This window comes from Salminus brasiliensis, chromosome 13 (assembly GCF_030463535.1).
Source record: "Salminus brasiliensis chromosome 13, fSalBra1.hap2, whole genome shotgun sequence".
Lineage (NCBI taxonomy): Eukaryota > Metazoa > Chordata > Actinopteri > Characiformes > Bryconidae > Salminus > Salminus brasiliensis.
Genome location: NC_132890.1, coordinates 11,205,879 through 11,225,016, shown reverse-complemented (window position 1 = coordinate 11,225,016; position 19,138 = coordinate 11,205,879). Strand labels below are relative to the sequence as shown.

At 41.2% G+C, this 19,138-nt stretch overlaps 3 protein-coding genes and 4 non-coding genes across 10 annotated transcripts; 6 read left to right on the top strand and 1 right to left on the bottom strand.

The window, feature by feature from the left end:
- Positions 1–800: 800 nt before the first annotated feature.
- Positions 801–7,714, top strand: lctlb (lactase-like b). Of its 2 annotated transcripts, XM_072694795.1 has the most exons (14): positions 801–1,306; positions 1,563–1,723; positions 1,818–1,905; positions 2,007–2,116; positions 2,235–2,363; positions 2,451–2,546; positions 2,653–2,707; positions 2,817–2,978; positions 3,969–4,243; positions 4,350–4,476; positions 4,552–4,751; positions 5,835–5,898; positions 7,018–7,062; positions 7,350–7,714. In XM_072694795.1, the coding sequence occupies exons 1-14, from the start codon at positions 1,180–1,182 to the stop codon at positions 7,463–7,465; spliced, it is 1,755 nt and encodes a 584-aa protein (XP_072550896.1). In that variant the 5' UTR covers positions 801–1,179; the 3' UTR covers positions 7,466–7,714. The 2 variants fall into 2 exon arrangements, with proteins under 2 accessions (XP_072550896.1, XP_072550897.1); XM_072694796.1 differs by lacking the exons at positions 7,018–7,062; positions 7,350–7,714 and adding an exon at positions 6,295–6,368.
- zwilch (zwilch kinetochore protein) lies at positions 2,786–13,831 on the bottom strand. Of its 3 annotated transcripts, none has more exons than XM_072694799.1 (19): positions 13,720–13,831; positions 13,245–13,284; positions 13,063–13,149; positions 12,866–12,987; positions 11,825–12,012; positions 11,572–11,651; positions 11,311–11,466; positions 11,159–11,230; positions 10,464–10,557; positions 10,320–10,372; positions 10,054–10,156; positions 9,856–9,935; positions 9,554–9,710; positions 9,309–9,337; positions 9,070–9,206; positions 8,883–8,978; positions 8,061–8,176; positions 7,818–7,912; positions 2,786–2,872 (listed from the first exon to the last, which is right to left on the bottom strand). In XM_072694799.1, the coding sequence occupies exons 1-18, from the start codon at positions 13,767–13,769 to the stop codon at positions 7,821–7,823; spliced, it is 1,752 nt and encodes a 583-aa protein (XP_072550900.1). In that variant the 5' UTR covers positions 13,770–13,831; the 3' UTR covers positions 2,786–2,872; positions 7,818–7,820. The 3 variants fall into 3 exon arrangements, with proteins under 3 accessions (XP_072550900.1, XP_072550899.1, XP_072550898.1); XM_072694798.1 differs by lacking the exon at positions 2,786–2,872 and adding an exon at positions 5,415–5,978; XM_072694797.1 differs by lacking the exon at positions 2,786–2,872 and having other exon boundaries at positions 5,415–7,912.
- A 458-nt stretch (positions 13,832–14,289) lies between these two features.
- Positions 14,290–17,827, top strand: rpl4 (ribosomal protein L4). Its single transcript, XM_072694802.1, has 10 exons — positions 14,290–14,359; positions 15,370–15,541; positions 15,713–15,819; positions 16,075–16,213; positions 16,362–16,486; positions 16,581–16,710; positions 16,904–17,060; positions 17,252–17,335; positions 17,454–17,574; positions 17,676–17,827. Exons 1-10 carry the CDS (start codon positions 14,357–14,359, stop codon positions 17,766–17,768), a joined length of 1,131 nt encoding a protein of 376 aa, XP_072550903.1. The 5' UTR covers positions 14,290–14,356; the 3' UTR covers positions 17,769–17,827.
- On the top strand, positions 15,193–15,290 carry LOC140576049 (small nucleolar RNA SNORD16). Its single transcript, XR_011981283.1, has one exon. It is a non-coding gene; the product is annotated as a small nucleolar RNA SNORD16 (small nucleolar RNA).
- LOC140576048 (small nucleolar RNA SNORD16) lies at positions 15,902–15,999 on the top strand. The gene has a single exon (XR_011981282.1). It is a non-coding gene; the product is annotated as a small nucleolar RNA SNORD16 (small nucleolar RNA).
- Positions 16,754–16,822, top strand: LOC140576045 (small nucleolar RNA SNORD18). Its single transcript, XR_011981280.1, has one exon. It is a non-coding gene; the product is annotated as a small nucleolar RNA SNORD18 (small nucleolar RNA).
- LOC140576044 (small nucleolar RNA SNORD18) lies at positions 17,107–17,176 on the top strand. Its single transcript, XR_011981279.1, has one exon. It is a non-coding gene; the product is annotated as a small nucleolar RNA SNORD18 (small nucleolar RNA).
- Positions 17,828–19,138: the final 1,311 nt, after the last annotated feature.

The following is a 19,138-nucleotide window of genomic DNA, read 5'->3' as shown; positions in this document are numbered from 1 at the left end:
ACATTCTACCTCTTTGATATGCCAAAATCAGGTCACCACAACACAAGACCCCCTCCCATACACACCCTGTCCTGCATTGCAGTGCAAATGGTTTCCCCCTGTACAACAGTTCAGCACTTTCTAAACAGCACACAACAATAAACTGAACCTCACAAAAAGGACACGGACTGCTCCGGAGAAAGGTGGTTCCATCAGGTAATAACAATGGCTATTCTGCCAGTAATTATACACTGCTTTCTAAACGTGATTGGGCCAAATGACCGATCCCAACAGTCTCTCCTTGAGGCCATTGAGGGAAAACATTTGAAATGTACCACCAATTATCGTAAGGTTTGACATTAGACAGACATCCGGTGCTAACTGAGCAAGGCTAAGGTAAGTCTAAGTCATTTGCAATTGTGGTCCAATTACCATTGAGTAAACCAGATATATTGCCTTCCATAAATGAGGCCTGCCATTAGATTTGTATTATGCAATTGAATATGGTGTGCATTAGATTTCTAAGCTGAGTTGCAGTATTTCTGTAATATGCTTTTACTTGCTACTGGTACCACTGTAAACACAGGCATATCAACCTCTCCAACATTAACTTTGCTTACAGAGGGAAACCCTAGTTTGTAAGAGATCTGCTCACCCTTGCAAAATGAGTTCACAGTCCATTGACCCTCAATAGGAAGGTATTTGGGCCTACACTGGGGTCATGAGACCTCCTCAGTAGAGGATTGTGTTTCAGATGCTTCCAGGCTGGGCAGCAGGCAGGGCTGAGACGGTGGATGCAAATCAAGTTATTGGACAAGGGTTTTTTTTTCTACTGGGACATTAATGTGATGCCTGGATTTGGTTCTGGATACGCGATAATCCTGTAAGAGGTATGATTAAATACAAAGAAGCTGGTTTTAACTGTGATTTGGTGGCAAGAACAGGATGAGGCTGCAAGTCCATTCTTATAGTCGAGATGTATGCATTAAATCCCATTAAGATGCTGCTGCTGTTGGTATTGTTGGATCAGTTCAGGTTGTACCTGAGATCAGGGGAATCAGCACTGAACAGTGGTTGTTGGTTGTAGTGATTTGAACTAGCAGGATGTGTATTGGAGGCAGGTGGTGTATTAATGGTACCTCTTTTTCTCTGGTCAGGAGTGTGTAGTGCTACTGAAAGGCTGTGAGCTGCAGGAATACCATGCTGCCACGCTGTGCTGGACTGGTGTGCCATGTGCTTGTGTTGGTGCTGTGTCTGTCTGCGGCTGAGGACTTCGACTGGACAAAGAACGACCGCAGCTCCTTCTATTATGGCACTTTTCCAACTGGTATGACCTTGCCACACTGAATACAGAAAAATAAAAAAAATAGGTGAACTTGAAAGATAACTTGGCAGGTGGGGAGAGTAGCCTAAACCCATACTCAAAGTACTGTGACTTCCAGCATCCAGCATCTCTCAGCATCCACCATCTATCAGAAACCAAAGTTTGTTTGGTGCTACTTAAGTAAATGGGGAGATTCCACTTTTCTTAGGCAAGCCCCACAGTGGAGGTGCCTGAAGTATCCACTTGTCTCCATTGGCAGGATTTTCGTGGGGTGCCGGCAGTTCAGCCTATCAAACCGAAGGAGCCTGGGACAGAGATGGCAAAGGACTAAGCATCTGGGATGTCTTCTCTCATAAGAAAGGCAAAGTCTTCCTGAACGATACAGGAGACTCAGCATGTGAGGGCTACTACAAAATGAAGGTGATTACAGGAGAAATTGTGAACTGGCTTTGCTGTCATCTGATGTTCTTAAACACTTTCAGCAGGAAAAAAAAAATATCTGTACTTTGTGTAGGATGATGTCTCTCTGATGAAGGACCTCAACCTAAACCACTATCGCTTCTCCATCTCCTGGCCCAGGATCATTCCCACTGGAATCAGAAGTAAGGAAGCAATCCCTTCAATATAATGCTTGTCTTTTATTATCTTTAACACTGAGATGCATTACAAAAGAGTTGTGTCTGTCATGTCTCCATGTCTGCAGCTGACCACGTAAATGAAAAAGGAATCAAGTACTACAACACCCTCATTGACCAGCTTTTGGAAAATAAAATTACTCCCATTGTGACCTTGTACCATTGGGACTTGCCTCAGGTGTGCACTTACAGTAATCAGCCATCATGTCTTATTGCCTTTACTGTAACAACTTCTTTTTTCCATAGTATAAAAACCTGACAAACCTATGCCAGTGACTGTTACTGTGATTTGTCAGCTTTTGCAGGAGAAATATGGAGGGTGGCAGAACATCAGCATGGTTAATTACTTCAACGACTTTGCCAACCTGTGCTTCGAGAAGTTTGGAAACCGTGTGAAACACTGGATAACTTTCAATAACCCATGGGTATGGCCTTGTTAATTCACTGTACACCAAAGCTCTTTACTGCAGAATGTGCTATTATACAAAGTAAGACCATCACCTCTGTGTCAGTCTGTGGCAGTGGAGGGCTATGAAACAGGAGAACATGCTCCAGGATTGAAGCTCAGAGGCACTGGTGCCTACAGGGCTGCTCATCACATCATCAAGGTGAGAGAATGCAGGCCTTGATGGATGTCCTAATTATTATATAGGTAATAAGTCTGTGCTTGTATGAACTGTTATTGATCATTTTGTATCCTTATCCCTATCCCAGGCACATGCCAAGGTGTGGCATACCTATGACAGTCAGTGGAGAAACAAACAGAATGGTAATCTAGCTCTAATCTAATCTATCTATATGTTTACATGAGTCACTTACTTATTATACCTCTTTCGAGAGCCCTTTGAATAAATCTGGTCTTTGGTCCCTTCCTGCAGGTATGGTGGGGATCTCGCTGTCTGGGGACTGGGGAGAGCCAGTGGACATCACTAACCTGAAGGACATAGAGGCAGCTGAGAGATATGTCCAGTTCTACATGGGCTGGTTTGCTACACCCCTATTCCATGGAGACTACCCTCAAGTCATGAAGGACTTCATAGGTATGTTTTGAGTTTAGTGAAACACAAGCTGGAGGTTTTCCTCTTTCAGTGTAGCCGTAGCATGTCAGCTAGGTCTTGTTTGGTGTCTGATTGCAGGTACAGTATGAATGGCTAAGCCAGATAACACGCCTGGAAGCTTACACCTTATCAACACTTGCTTACACTGTGAATGTGAATGTGAATGTGAATGTGGTTTCTGATACAGTGGCTTGGGACTAAGCCTGATGTCAGAGAACATAGGACTAAGCTCAATAAGTCTATAGGAAACTGACCCTATATGTCATATTGTTAACAGGTTTAGATAACGTCATATAGCGTCAATAGTATGAAGAGTATGAAGGAGTTTGAGAAAAATGTGTGTGATCTGGACATACACTATAAAACAAAAGTATTGGGACACCTGCTCATTCATTGTTTCGTCCTGGTTTTGTTGTAGTAACTGTCTTTATTGTCCAGGAAAGGCTTTCTATTTGATTTTGGAGCACTACTGTGAGGATTAGATTGCATTTAGTAACAAAAGCCTTATTGGGGTCAGGATGTTGGATGATCAACACCTCAGCTCATCCCTAACTCCATCATTTCAGAGAACACAACTTCACTGCTCCACAGCTCAAATCTGGGAGGACTTAATACCCCTCTAGCCCATGCTTGGTTTAGGCATTATGCCAGTAGGTTCATGTTGATCTGTTGACCTGAGAGTCTAATTATTTCTGCAATACTTCTCCACAGGTACTAGTATGTATGTGCATTTGCCAGCAATGGGCACAGCTTAGGTTAGGTGAATGCATTCAAAGCACCGTCCACAAAGATTTAGACATGTAGTGCACATTTTGCTCAGTGGGGTTTAAGCTTCATTTCTTAGCTGCATATGTCTGACAGCTCCATATAGAGTAAAGTGTAAATTAGAGAGTTTAACTCTAACTAAGTTGTGGCCTTATAACCCTAGCAGACAAATGCTTCCACCATTTCATCTTCCTACCTCATGTCCAGGGAGAAAAAGCGCTCAGCAGGGCTTGGGAACATCTCGACTCCCCACCTTCTCCTCTCAGGAGAAGAGCTACATTAAAGGCACCTGTGACTTCTTGGGAGTAGGGCACTTTACCACACGTTACATCACCCAGAAGACCTACCCTCCAGGCCGTGGCAGCACCTATTTCTCTGACCGCGACTTGGCTGAGCTGGTGGACCCACGCTGGCCTGATCCTGGTTCAGAGTGGCTCTACTCTGTTCCGTGGGGCTTCCGCCGCCTGCTCAACTTCATCAAGGTGCATCTACAAGACTGTTCCCCTTATTAAAAGGTTTTTAATCCATATACAATGACTCTATTGTGGTTTTATTAACATTACTTGTGACTGTTTATGACTTCTTCAGACCCAGTATGGGAACCCGATGATCTACATCACTGAAAATGGAGTCTCTGAGAAGATGATGTGCACAGAGCTATGTGATGACTGGAGGATGCAGTATTATAAGGACTACATTAATGAGATGCTGAAAGGCAAGTGATTGACCACATTACTAAATCAATATAAAACACATATTGCTCAGCCCAATTCACCTTTTGTTCCTGCAGCCATCCGAGATGGAGTGAACGTAAAGGGCTATACTGCCTGGTCTCTGCTGGATAAGTTTGAATGGGATGAGGGCTACTCAGAGAGATTTGGCCTGTATTATGTGGACTTCAAGAATAAGAATAAACCCCGCTACCCCAAGGCCTCCGTTCAGTACTACAAACGCATCATCAACTTTAATGGATTCCCTAATCAGAGAGAGGTACTAGTTTTCATTGCGTTTTTGTTAAGAATAAGATTTTGCAATTTCTATTATAAAACAAAATATTTGTAAAATGTCATTATATATATATATATATATATATATATATATATATATATATATATATATATATATATATATATATATATATATATATATATATATATATATATATATATATACACCCTCACCAATCATGATATTAAAACCATTGATGTAAAAATTAGCATTGATCTGGTTACAATGGTACACATAAGTCAGACACATTAGTCAGACTCTGACAAAAGCCAAACTGCAATGGCCTGAAAAGTGGGTCTGAGCATGTCCAAACCCAAGAAGACTTGTGGGGTGTTTCCAGTATAAAGTGGTCAGTACCTACCAAAAGTGGGCCAAGGAAGGACAACTAGTGAACCAGAAACAAGGTCCTGGGCACCCAAGGCTCACTGATGCTGTAGGGAGTAAAGGCCCGCATGCTTGGTCTGATTCCACAGAGGAGTTACTTGTAGCACAAGCTCCTGAAAAACTTAAGGCTAGCCATGTTTTGAGTCCATATCTCAACAGGTCAGAGCCGTTTTTGAGGTGCCTTCACAATATTTGGTTTTAATGTTATGGCTGATCAATGTTTAAAGACAAAGATTTTAGGAAGAGACAAAACAGAAAAAGTTTGATATTGTCAAGGCCTTCATTACAAATGCAGCAAATCAACAATGCTTGAAGAGAACAACAATATACAGGAATACTGCAGGATGTTTACAGGTAGAAGCCTTTTTGCGAGCCTCTAAAGCAGATTTTAGAGAGAGAAGAAGTGCTATTTACATTACAACTTACACTAGAGCTAACTAGGACAACTAGATTTACACCATGTGCCACACTCCTGCCTCCAATTAGTAGATTATGCAAAAACTGAATCATAATTTTTTAATCATGAATCCAGTATTGTGAATCACAACTGAGCCTAGGTTACACCACCAGACAATACTGAAAGTTAAAGTCTAAAAAGTCACAGTATTGCAAAAGTGTCTTTATGCAACTCCACATACACACTATACAACTAATAAATGTGTTCTGAATGGTCATTGGCAGGTTGAGAACTGGAAGAGGAAAGCCATAGAGATGTGCTCCTCCAGCAACCAGCTCCTGGCTGCAGGTCAGTGCCTCAGAGATCTACTGCCTCATTAGACAAAGAGAGGAAAGGAACTAGCTGGGGCAAACAAAAAAAGATTCCACCTAAAGGGAACAAAATACAAAACACTGAGTGAGACATAAAAGCATCATAACAAATGGCCATAAATTGTCCCTTTCCGAATTTAAACTACACAGAAAATTTATTTTCCTGATCTATGTACTGCCTGACCCTGTTATGCTAACCCCAAACAATACTTAATCTGTAAATTACTTTCTGCCCAGCCACTTATGTCAGTAGGGGGTTTAGCATGCAAGCCAAAAGGACAGTAAGACTGACCAAGGCTTTGGTGGGGGTCTAGAATAGAGAGCCTCATAAGCCTAACCCACTAACAGGGTTTTTCTTTGTTTGCCCCTCTAGCTAGAAGAAAATCCAAGGAAAATAAGGATCATGCAGAGATGCCAAAAGTTTGGCCAGTGCATGATGAAGTTTAGGCACTAGGGTACATGTCAGAAGAAATGTGTTTTTTTTGGCTTGGCAAGCTTCTTGCATTGTCCTGGAAAGCCTCAAAAAGGTCTCTGTGTGGTCCAGTCATAAGAATAAGGGGTTTCAGCGAGCCCAGATGTGGCCTACCCTGGGCCAGGGAGGCCAGAATGTCTAGCAGCTCATCTCCAGGCCAGCTCCAGAAACCAAAAAATATTTACTTATTTCAGCAGCTTCCAATCTTACGTCTTGTCAGTTCTTGCTGTACAGGACTGGTACTTGCTGTAGACACATCAATAAAACAATACAGCCAAAAGTGTCTTAGTAAAGCTTATCAGAAGTGGCAACCTGAGGAATGCTGGAGGGATTTGAGGGGTTTTTTTCAGTGTCAGCCAAACACTGCTTCTGCCAATAGGGCTTGAGTCAAGTAGAGTAAGTTTTCCACTGATACAGCCAATGCAATTAAGTGAATGAAATTAATTAGGGTTGGGGGATAATAAAGTGTAATAAGGTAATAAGGGTAATAGGAGAATACCAAATCAAGATGCCAGCCTTTGCAGCTTGTTGGCTGGAAGTAAGCTTTGTGCCACTGGCACAGCAGTCCTCAAGGGGTTAAGGTGTCCTGATCCCACCCTAAGGCCATCTCTCTCTTTTCATTAGAGGAACAGCGGAGTACAGCTGCCAATATTCTAAGACTTATTCATGGTAAGCGGTCACACACGCACGCACGCATGCATGCACGCACAAGAACCTGTCAAAGTATGTCTGAAAAATAGTATTAACCCTTTGAGTGCTCTGTCTTGCAAAACCAAACCAATCTATTTTGCGTGATGCTAAGCTAACATTCTGTGCTTATCCTTTACGGGGTCTGTTAATGTCAACAGAATTACAGGTCTGTTCTGTATAAGTGATACAATGGTACTAAATTGTTTGGGTGATGCTACGCAAATGAAATTGTAATGACCGTTCTTTATTGGACGTGTGTTTTGCAGATCCGTTGACCAGCCACATGGAGATGGTCACAGAGATTGTGGTCCCCACTGTGTGCACCCTCTGCATTCTCATCAGTGCAGTTTTTCTTATGTTTCTCCTTAGAAGACGCAACTAGCAGAGAATTGTTTAGGTCGGTCCTAATTCAGATTACCATGTAATCAGACACAGAGGCTGACCCTCACACACTATTTCTAAATAATAGAAGAGGCACACAGTTTTCAATGCCAGTTTACTGTGGGCCAAATCAGTGGGATTTCAAGCACATGAATGCAGCTGCTTTGAAAAATAAAGTATAAAAATAAAGTAATTCACTGCCCCTCTAATTTAACAAAGAGGGGAGTCATTATACATAATATTAATATATTAGGAAAAAGATAAATATTGTGTCTAAAGGTTAACATCTACTTTAATTCTTCAAATAAACCTCATAATCAATGCACAGACTTCACCTGTTGACTGACACTGACCTGCTAAGTGAAGTTGGCCAGACTGCAGCACACCATAGTTCTGAAGTAGGCAGCTTTCTCGTTCTCTGCACTCACTGAGACCTCCAGTGGCAGACCTAAAGAACAGGAGTTCAAATGAGCCCGTTTTGCCTAACCACTAAATGCTCATCTTGTGGAAAATCATGTGGAAAATTAATATCATGCCAAATAAGGGAAGAGGCTTCCTTGAGGTAATATGTGTAAAGGCAATGTTTACGGTTTCACCTGAGTCAAAGGCAATGTGATCCACTAGTGGTTTATCACTGAGATGCCAGGAGGTCTTGACCTCTCGTGAGCCCTGTCCACTGGACACTTCCACTCCCCAAGACATTGGCTGCTCTCTGACAAAAGATTGCATACACATACACATTCATGCAGTTATCTAACCAGCCAATCAAAAAAATGTGATCATTGTGATTTTGAGTGCGCTGATTGTTGATGTCAGGCAGGCTGGTTTGAGTATTTCTAGAACTGCTGATCTCTAGGGACTTTCAGAAAAACAGTCTCTAGAGTTTTCTCAGAATGAGACAATAAAGAAACATCCAGTGAGCAGCAGTTCTGCAGATGGATACACCATGGTAATGTGAGAGGTCAGTTGAAGACTGGAGAAACTTGAATGACTATTCTCATCCCTTTATTGCTACAATTTACCCAACTGGTTACTTTCAAAATGATGATGCAGCATGTTACATAGCAAAAGTCTCTTAAACTGGTTTATGAACTTGTGAAAGGTGCTCAGAGTGTGGTAGAACAAGATATTCTAAGCATGAAAACCATCTGAAAAAGCCGTAGGAATTTTGTGTGGCAATCATGCCAACATGGATCAGAATCTCAAAGGAACGATTTCAACATATTGTGGAATCTACCAGTATTAGTGCAGTGTTCCTAATAAATTGCTTGGTGAGGGTCTTCACACACATACACATACACACACACAATAAAGCATGTCACATCATTATCTGTTGCCCCATGTAATACAAGATACAACCTAACTAGATTACACACACAACCCAAAATGTTACTGAAGTGAATTATGCTTTTTCTTACGTCTGATAGAAGTGGCTGATTAGAGCAGGTTTGAATTGCATCTCAAACACATGGTCTTCATTATACGGCGCTGTTTTGTAGTACTGCAAACATGACCTAAAATTAAAGGAGGAAAAGACCAAAGAAAATCCATCAATAAATGTAGATATGATGGACACAGGAAAGAACAAATGAGTGGCTGACTGACTGAGTGAAAAAGAAGAGGCGCTCATGAGGCAGGTTGAGAAAGCTGCTACAGGTGCCCAGGATCTCCAGCAGGTGGTGCAGTTTCCTCAGTCTTATAACCTGCTCCTGCAGGTCCACATCACTGCTGAGGTAGTAGCTCTGAAGATCACCCATCACACAAAAATACAGCGCAGAGACAGTTAATGCTTATGCGCACACATCAGATTCTTACCAATTTACAGAAAGGCTGGAAGTTCTCACCAGATGGTTAAGAGTTGTCAGCTCCTTCCCTGACAGGGGCAACAAACAACAACTTTCTTCAGTCTTTGTATGCAATTCCTTTCAGAAACCTTCAATACACTTTTGTAACTTCACATACTGTTCCTTAATTGTTGACTCTCTCATAAACAGTATGAGATTATTATATCATAGCTATTATACAGTACAAACAGACTGTGGAGACTGCTAGCTATAAAACTGCCCTATGATGACATTAGCATTATTACCAACAAGATAGTTGATGTAGTCTTTCCTCATCTTGTCCAGACCCAGCTCCAGAAGCATGATGGCAGGGGTGAGGCCAGTGAGAGGCACTGTGTCCACCTGCTGCTGGTATGACTGCACTATCAGCTTACTTAGAGAACTGCTGCTGTCCCTATGAACCTATGCAGGACAAACACATACATAAAAAATTTAAAATTAGACTAGCATCTGTGATATATAAAGTTTTATTTAAAGTGGAGTGGAAAAGATCTCTAAATATTGGGCAATATCCATTACAAATTACAAAGGCATTTAGATTACATACCCAGGGTTTAATCTGACCAAATCGTACAGCTTTGATGACTAATTTAAAGGAGTCTGTTATGTCTTGATATGAGGTCACACCTACCAAGAAATAAGAAAATATTGTGTCGATAGAGCACAAGCATATTTTGTACATAAAGTTACCATAAAGCTTATGCTTTATTTATCTGTGGTCATACTAATGTTAAAAAACACTCACTTTTCCTCATCTTCTCCCAGAGCTGCTCTGTGAAATCCAGGTCTCCTCTCTCCATTAGCATGGTGCCATAGCCCAGTACTGTGTCTGTCTTGGTCTTCTGATTCTGTCACAATAAAATTAGATTAGGTTAGATGAGCTATAAACCCAGAAATGCAAAAAGCATAATCCCGTAAAGTGATCTCAGGATTGTGAAAACTATACAAATAAAAGTATTATAAACATATATTTAATTGGATAATTAACCACTACTTTACATTTCATTTTACCTCTGATCCTTTCAAATTCTGGCCTGGCACTGCATTTGCAATATTCTCCAGCTCTAGGACAAGGAGGGAACAGCATATTTAACAAGTACATTAAACTCTAGGAGAAAATACTATGGTTAACACCAAAGCGATGTGAAAGGTCACCCTCAATGAGCACTCTGGTTAAGTCCACAGTAGATCGTGTCTCCAGTGGTTCCAACCACTCAATCTCCCCAGTCCTCAATCCTTCAGCCAGTGTCTGTAAGGTAAAAGTACTCTTATACATGGAATGGATCTAGATGTGGTATTTTACTGTGCTAGAACAGATTAGTATATACTGGGTTGACCTGCCTATAGAATCTTTTGTGTGATAAGGCACCAGAAACAGGTACAATAAAGGTTTGTAAGAGCATCACATCGGAGTGCCATCAAGTTAACTGACAATGGCTGATAATGCTCCAGCCTTGTTGAAGGAGATGCAACTAGTGAGGCCTAGTGATGATTAATAAAAATGAGTAAAATGCATAAATAAATAAATAAATAATAACAAAAAAATAACATAACGCTACCCAGACAAACAATTATTATTATTTCTCCAATATTTGGCAACGTGTCATTTTGCATGAATAAACATGTCCTGTCCACTTTACTCCACTGTTCCACTAAAGTTGTGCTTCATGTCCTAGTTAAAAACATAACACTAACAGTCCCACAATCTACAGGAATAACTGTAGGGTGCATAGGCTCAAATGTATGTCTCCATTTCACTATATCATAACACATGCAACATATTCGGTTGCTAGTAGGAAGGTGTATCTAACAAACTTTATGTTCTTATGGCTTTGCTGGATCACACATACCAGGAGGAATTCCAGCTCTCTGTAAGTCTGATACAATGGGCTCCTGATGTCTCCAACTGTCACCTTGATATGCTGCACATAATCCAGAAAACAAAGAATTAGGACAAACATTCATCGGTTACAAGGTGAATATTACAAGATAAAATGTTCACCAGAGTCACTGTAGATGACAGGGGAGGGGTCTCCAGGATCTTCTCAACGTTAGTCCACCTGAAAAAGGCTGTTACGCTGCTCTGAGAGTCGATAACCAGGCTTTCCTCCTTCACTGAGCAGAAGAGGTTGTACTCAGCCCAGCCTTTTGTCACCACCTACAGGAGACAGGAGTTGTACAAATAAGTTAAGACATGGCACAGATGACCATGATTCTGATCATCAACATTAAAGAAGGAGGAACAGATCTGATCTGGTCTTACTGCTGATGAATTGTGTCTGTTCTGATGCTCTTGTTTAAGCTGTTCCATTGTGATGAAAGAGGTATCATCTGCTGTTGCTCCTGTAAGAGACATAAGATCGAAAATAAAGTATAAGTTTGGGAAACAAATCATTTGTGTATTTGATACTTTTACCATTGTGTTCACTGATCGATATGCTTGTACATAGCACACAATGCATAATACAATGCAGTGCTTTCAGAGATCAAGTTGAATGTTAAGGTCAAGACATTACCTTTACAACTGACTGTGTACAGTTTGACTGCTGTAGCCTTGCTCCCAGCATAGATTGTCTCTGCTCCCAGCCATGATATGCCAGCAGGGTCAGACATGTCGCAGCGTACCCAAAGAGGGGGCAGTACATGAGCTTCCACCTGGGGCATGTTGGGATTCTGAGACATGGTGTACCAGGACAGCAGCTGTCTGTGCAACCAGAGAAAACATTAAAGCTCATACACTGGAAGGTACAATGTGACTACTATGAAGTATGTGTAAATAATGTATATCTTTTAATGAGGTATTCAACAAATATATACATTTAATATTTTAAGCCACCATTCAATGACGTATTTCTGAAAAACAGAAGGTTACATTAAGGTTACGCTATTTTGCAACCCTACAGAAAACAACTTTATGCCATGTGCCTCCATGACACCAATCTACATAGTTGTAGTGCTATTTTCTACAGTTTATAAATGTTAACAGACATGAAAAACTGGATATCGGCACAGTCCACAGTTAGATCATCTTTTTTTGAGAAGGTTGTTGTGATTATGATAAGCAGTGGATTGAATTCATCTATAACCTATTTTACCAGACACGGCAGCACTACCTATGGTAGCAGAACTGTGTTATTGTAGTATGTCGATCATTGTGAAACTGGAGGAGAAGGTATGTGCTGATTACTTAAGAACCCTTAGAGCCAGGAGTCTGACTGTTGTATGAGAGTGACTGTTGTAGATGTCATCCGGATGCACGATGGACACCATTTTGACTGAACTTAACCAAGGAGAGACCCAAGGCTGCTCGCTCGCTTTACTTTTAGTAAAGCCTTTAAATGTGAACATGCTGATTTGTTGGGATGTTTATCTAATGCTTAAAAACACTTTAATGAGTCAATTTTACAATACTTTAGTTTAAATGTGGATTAATGGTCTTCTCCTTTTAATTCTGAGGTATGTTACATACCAGAAATGATGCATTGGTGTTTTTCAGACATTTCCAAGTGTTTATCTAAACTTTAGCCAATAGCTACATGAAAAAAAGCTTCTCTCACCTTGCTCTATTGATGGTGAGAGGTAGTGGCCCAATGTCAAACTGCTCCAGTTTAACAGACACATCTTCAACAAGGCTGGTTTCCTCCGAGCTTTGTGTTACCTCCACCTCATGCCTTGGTGGCTTTTCAAAAGAAAATAAAAGTCAGTAATGAACTAGTAAGGTTCACAGTTTGCAGATTTACTCTGGCTTACTTACCATTTCCTCACAGATAAATACAGACTGGTTTCCTTGAATTAGGCTAAGAAGAGGCTCATCCTTGTGCTTGGACATTTTAATATTCTCCTGTAAGACCAGAAAAGGCATACAATAAGATAAGGTTTTGGTTTCTTCACCACTATGTATGTAGAAAAGGCTGCACATTGGTTAGTCAGTTCTACCTGATAAGTCCAGGAGTCCGCGTTGTCATCCTGGCATGACCTGGTGGAAAAATCAGGATCAGAATCAGATTATTATTATTATTATTATTATTATTATTATTATTATTATTATTATTAGCCAAGCATGTTGACACACACACACAAGGAATTGGGTTCTGGCAATACAATTTAGAAAGAATACACAATATACATAGTATACAACCAATAATCAGACCATACAAGGAAAACAACATACAGACTACACAGCAAATAAACAAGCAACATACACAAGTGTGTGAGAGAGGTAGTGCAAACAACAGTAGTTAACGTATACATCATGTGTGGGAATAAGAATTTCTCTATGTAGTGACAGTACAGAGAGATGTGCTGTCAGTTTCCCACCCCAGGCTCAAACCACAGTAACTGGCAGCGCTACGTTAAAACTCTGTAAAGGCTAAAAAACTAGAAAAACTAAGCATTTAATAAAAGCACTTACTTGAGAAACCGAATGAAGCTGTTAGCATCTGGAATAATGTTCTCTCTCATGATCTTAAATGCATTAAACTGCCTCGACTGTCTGCGTGAATCCTGTTTCTTACAGAGTTACTAAAACAGCCCGCCACGTTTACGTCATCAAGGTCACAAGTCATTGGTTCACGCCTACTTCAAGAAACATGCGTAATTTAAACATACAAATATTATATATATATTTTTTAATTTCTAACACAATAACGTATTTAATTTAATATATACATACGAGTTTAATTTTACACGGTTTAACAAATTATATTATTAAAGTAAAGAAACTCGGAAAGTAGTCCGGCCGCCACGTCTTTCATCCGCCAGTCGTCCTATAGTCCCTGAGTATAGTCCCATATAATACTATTATTCTCCGTTTTTCGTAGCCACAGCAGACGTTTGCTTAAATGTCAGAACATGAATATCAGTTTAAGAGAAAGTTGGGTATTTGTTAATAAAAACAAAACCAAAGATTAAGTAGACGAGCGCAAGACGGAAGTGATGCGTTTGTCGGATGTATATGGTGGTGACGGTGTGCTGTACTCTTCCTTTTCTTCCGTGGCCGCCATTGAGAGAGGAGCGTGGTTCCTGGCGAGCCGTGAAATAATTTCAAAATGGTGAGAATAAACGCACATTTCGCGTTTCTCTGAACATGATTTTATGACTGCGTTATTAAGGGTGTATTCCAAGTGTGTAGGGTGACCCGTTTTGTCAAGGGAGTTCATAATATTAGTGGTTTTTCCAGTAAGGCCGGGCTTAGTACTCGCGGGAGCCATTTTGAACACTTGTACGGTTTTACGGAGATACACGTGTGAGCGGCTCGGTTAGCTGGAGCTACATGGCTAATTTAACGTCCTTAAATAATGTGAAATTGAGCTGTATTGCAATTTACACATTCAGGTTGTTTGTTTAGTTCTTTTGTCGGCGTTAAATGGCATCCTTTTGCTGCTACCGCGAAGTTTCATGTAGTAAAAAGTGTCCTCTTGAGTAGGTTAGCCTTACAGACACAGGCCTTGTGAGTAGTAGCTACGTTAGTAAGTTGCTCAACGAAATAAGCGCTTTATCACTTACTATCACAGTGGTGAAAACATGTTGGTCGTAATACTGATATTAAATTTGGGTAAGTTAAATTTTTTTAATGTCGTTTACTCCGGTAGCTGGCTGTTGTCAGCTGGCTAGCTAGTGCTAGTAACCTCATTGATTATGCTTGCATGTAAATTATGCATAACGTGGCAAAAATCTCACTTTTGGCCGTTTTCACTTTGACAATCTGAATTTGTTCATTTCTCTATAAATGGGCCGATAGAAATGTTCCCAAGAATTTCTGCATTGCCCCTTAAAACGTGACAACTTGGTCATGCAATGCTTAGTATGAAAGTAGAGCATGTTGCAGGCCAGGATGTTTTCTAAATTGAGATTTAAATAACCTGCTAGCATGGACTCTTGATTTTGCCATGATGGTGTAATTTGCGTCCGACTCTGTAACCAGTGACAGTTGCCTGCTGTCTAATGCTGGTGCAGAGGGGTGACGACAACCAAAGCTGAGCAAAATGCACGTTAATGGTTTAAAAGTAACTTCACCATTACTGGTGAAACGAAGGCATAACTTTGTGTTCTTGAATTGCAGGCTTGTGCCCGACCGTTAATCTCGGTCTACTCCGAGAAAGGTGAGACCTCAGGCAAAAATGTGGTGATGCCTGCCGTGTTTAAGGCTCCCATCCGCCCAGATGTTGTCAACTTTGTGCACACCAACATGCGCAAGAACAAGCGTCAGCCCTATGCTGTCAGTGAATTGGCCGGTGAGTATTTGTCAGACATAGGAAACTTGTTCTGTTCCTGTTTCACCATTACTCTAAAATTGAAGATGAACAGATCTGAAGGCAGTTTCTAGGCTTAAGACACTTATTTGCTTCAGATAGGACTATAGCATGATGTCATTCTAAAGTTGTTTCCCCCCCTGCTTTCTTCAGGTCACCAGACCAGTGCCGAGTCCTGGGGCACAGGCAGAGCTGTGGCCCGTATTCCCAGAGTGCGTGGTGGTGGTACCCACCGCTCTGGCCAGGGTGCCTTCGGAAACGTATCCTTGTCATGTGTGAACTCGCATGCTATTTAGTTGCCCGTGAGCTTGGTTGTGCAAGTGAACATTTTATAAACTTGCTTGCTGTGATGGTGTAATTTGCGTCTTACTCGGCACACAGCGACAGTTGCCTGCTGTCACATGCTGGTGTTGAAGGCTGACGAACATTGATTCTGAGCAGGTTCTGTGATCTTGAGAAACTGATTTTTCAGTGTTATGCTCCTATAAGTTCAGTGACCCTTGACTGAAGTGTAGATGTGTCGTGGTGGCCGCATGTTTGCCCCCACCAAGACCTGGCGCCGTTGGCATCGCAGGATCAACGTCACCCAGAAGCGCTATGCCATCTGCTCTGCCCTGGCAGCCTCTGCGCTCCCTGCCCTGGTCATGGCCAAAGGTGAGTAAGCATCTGTAGACAAGTTACCCCAAATTAAAAGCAGGTGAAATGCTACCCCAATGCCTATCTTGGTCAGTCCAGTACATGAACATGTTGAGTGATCATGATTCATTCTTTTGCCTGTTAAGAATTTGTCACTGTATCGCAGGACACCGAATTGAGGAGATTCCTGAGGTCCCGCTTGTTGTTGATGACAAAGTCGAGGGATACAAGAAGACCAAGGAGGCAGTGCTTTTGCTGAAGAAGCTCAAGGCATGGAACGACATCAAGAAGGTGATGGTGGCTTTTATATGTAGCTAGTCCACATCTGTGCAGTTATTTATGGGTTGGATGATAGTTTCATTTTTTGCTTATTTTATTCCAACAGGTTTACGCCTCCCAGCGCATGCGTGCCGGCAAGGGTAAAATGAGAAACCGCAGACGCATTCAACGCAAGGGCCCATGTATCATCTACAACGAAGATGGTGGTGTCACAAAGGCTTTCAGAAATATCCCAGGTATGGTCTAGAACACTTGTATAAATGAATATCCAATTCCCCTGAGCTGTGATGAGTTTCACTTCAGGTCCGTGTTTATGAATCCTGTGATTTTTGTTGAAGCGCTGAGTTAGCTGGGTTTAGGTAAGGTAGACTTTAGTTAACTGCATTTGGCTGTCTTAACATTTTTGCCCTATTTTTGGCTTGTCCTCAGGTATCACACTGCAGCAAGTGGGCAAACTGGACCTCCTTAAACTTGCCCCTGGTGGTCACATTGGTCGCTTCTGCATCTGGACTGAAAGCGCTTTCCGCAAGCTGGATGAACTTTATGGCACCTGGCGCAAGGCTTCCACCCTCAAAGTGGACTACAAGTAAGTTCTTTTGATTTCAGGCCCATAAAGGGCAAGATTTTCTGAACTGCAGTGATGAGCTTCCACTTCTGGTCCGTGTTTATGAATACCATGATTTTTTTAGAAGTTCTGAGTCAGTTTGGTCTTTATGAATATATTTAGTTAAGGCCTTAAAATGCTGCCTGTTAAATGGTTTGAACTTTCTTTTCCAGCTTGCCAATGCACAAAATGACCAACACAGATCTCAGTAGACTCCTGCAGAGTGAGGAAGTCCTGAAAGCACTTCGTGCACCCAAGTAAGACCTCTAGTGTCAAATAATGCTTCATTACACTCCTGTTTGCCCACTTAATGCCAGGATTTTCTAATGCATTTGCTTGTTTTGAATTGTTTGTAACCTTTTTTTTATTTTGTAGGAGAAAGATTCAGCGCAGAGTCCTCAAGAAGAACCCACTTAAGAACCTGAGGATAATGATGAAACTCAATCCTTACGCCAAGACAGCACGTCGTCGTGCCATCCTTCAGCACAAACCTGAGGTATGTGTACCTAAAGCATAAGCAATTGTTTTGTTTTTCTCAACTCACTGACTGAACCATATACTTCATAAACATATGCTAATGAGTCTTCATCTGTGCAGATCAAGGCCAAGATGCTGAAGCCCAAGGTGAAGAGGGTTAGGAAGGCCAAGAAACCAGCAGCAACAGCTGCTCCTGCTCCCGCAACTAAATAAAGTGCTGTTCATAAGTGGCAATCTGGCAGTGGTTTCAAACAATAAACATCTGAAGTCAATTTTTTTTAAAGAGACTTTTATTGTGTACTTATGGTTCTGTTCCCACCAGGGCTTCGAGTTGATTTTGTAATTCTGTTCTTAAAATGCAGGTTTGCATGATCAGTTTGTGACTCATGGCTAAATGGCATGAAACTGACTGGGAAAAGGAAAGTTTGTCTACCATGTGGCAGAAAAACTAAAGGCAATAGTGGGTGTTTGGGACACAAGTAGGCAGTTTTGTGCATACTTTTGTGTGATGGCTGACTGGTAAAAGTAATGCATGCAATGAATTGGCATGTTTGACAGAACTTTATTTATTAAAAATGGGGGTGTGGGATTATTCCTCTCAGCTTTATGCATTGGCCTTTTAAAAACCTTGAGTCATGTTCAGACTCCCAGTTTGTTAAAGCTGTGTGTTGACTAGGCTGTCATGATGATGTCATGTTAAAGTGGTTATGACTCAAAATATATTTTTACAATTAGATTTTAGGAAAATGTGGAACAATTATACATGCAAAGGTTAAGTTTATTTGTGAATTGTTTTTTTTGTTTTGTTTTTTTGCAGTTGGAACAGTGGGATCTGAAGCTAGCGCAGCACTAATCTAGCTGTAGGGGGTTTAAGCAACATACAATGAACTAATGTCTGCCACCAATATTAGCAAGGAAACAAAGTTGTTAAAGAATTGATACAGTATAGCAATTTCAACATAGTCTTACATTCCCAGTACATATTCCTTTTTAGTTGGGGTATACATTTCTGTATGTGGTACACCCAGGTGCCAGAGTAGTCCATGCTTTATACTGTAGGTGGCAGCATTAGGTCTTGCACTTGTTGGACTGACTGGTATCTCAGTTGGGTGTTTGGTGTCTTCATTAATCTTTGCAGCATGTGGGTTGAACAGTAGTGTTTTGTGGTATTTTTGCAGGTTTATACCTGTGTGCTTAAGCACAATTCTGCCTCTGTGGCTTTCATGTTTTCTTGCATCCTAGTCTTTGTGGTGGGAAAACGGTGTGACCTGAAGTAGCAAGCTCCACAGGAAAGTGGAGAAACTTGAGATTATTGGGTTTAAAACAAAACTGACCACAGTACTTGGACTGATAAAACAGGATAAACTAGGCATGTGTGAGCCTGCTCCTTGATGCTTACCAGGTTTTCCATCTCCTAAAGAACTTGCTTACATGCTGGAGCTAAATTGTGCAGGGCCTCCTAGCACAGTGATCCTAATCTCAGATTGACAATGTGTTGGTACAAGGCAAAGCAAAGGCTCATGGCAGTGTGTAACCTGTAAAATACCTCCCGAACCTTGCTCTACTAAAGCTTTGTGTTCCTA

What these genes read in the sequence shown, in the direction of transcription:
- lctlb (XM_072694795.1), top strand. Translation starts at nt 1,180, where the DNA reads ATGCTGCCACGCTGTGCTGGACTGGTGTGCCATGTGCTTGTGTTGGTG. An exon ending in TAACTTTCAATAACCCATGG is followed by an intron (nt 2,364 to 2,450) that starts GTATGGCCTTGT and finishes CCTCTGTGTCAG; the next exon opens with TCTGTGGCAGTGGAGGGCTA. An exon ending in CATTAATGAGATGCTGAAAG is followed by an intron (nt 4,477 to 4,551) that starts GCAAGTGATTGA and finishes TTGTTCCTGCAG; the next exon opens with CCATCCGAGATGGAGTGAAC.
- zwilch (XM_072694799.1), bottom strand. Translation starts at nt 13,769, where the DNA reads ATGAGAGAGAACATTATTCCAGATGCTAACAGCTTCATTCGGTTTCTC. An exon ending in CGGACTCCTGGACTTATCAG is followed by an intron (nt 13,150 to 13,244) that starts GTAGAACTGACT and finishes CTGGTCTTACAG; the next exon opens with GAGAATATTAAAATGTCCAA. An exon ending in GAGAGCTGGAATTCCTCCTG is followed by an intron (nt 10,558 to 11,158) that starts GTATGTGTGATC and finishes TTTACCTTACAG; the next exon opens with ACACTGGCTGAAGGATTGAG.
- rpl4 (XM_072694802.1), top strand. An exon ending in TGCTGTCAGTGAATTGGCCG is followed by an intron (nt 15,542 to 15,712) that starts GTGAGTATTTGT and finishes TGCTTTCTTCAG; the next exon opens with GTCACCAGACCAGTGCCGAG. An exon ending in TGCCCTGGTCATGGCCAAAG is followed by an intron (nt 16,214 to 16,361) that starts GTGAGTAAGCAT and finishes ACTGTATCGCAG; the next exon opens with GACACCGAATTGAGGAGATT.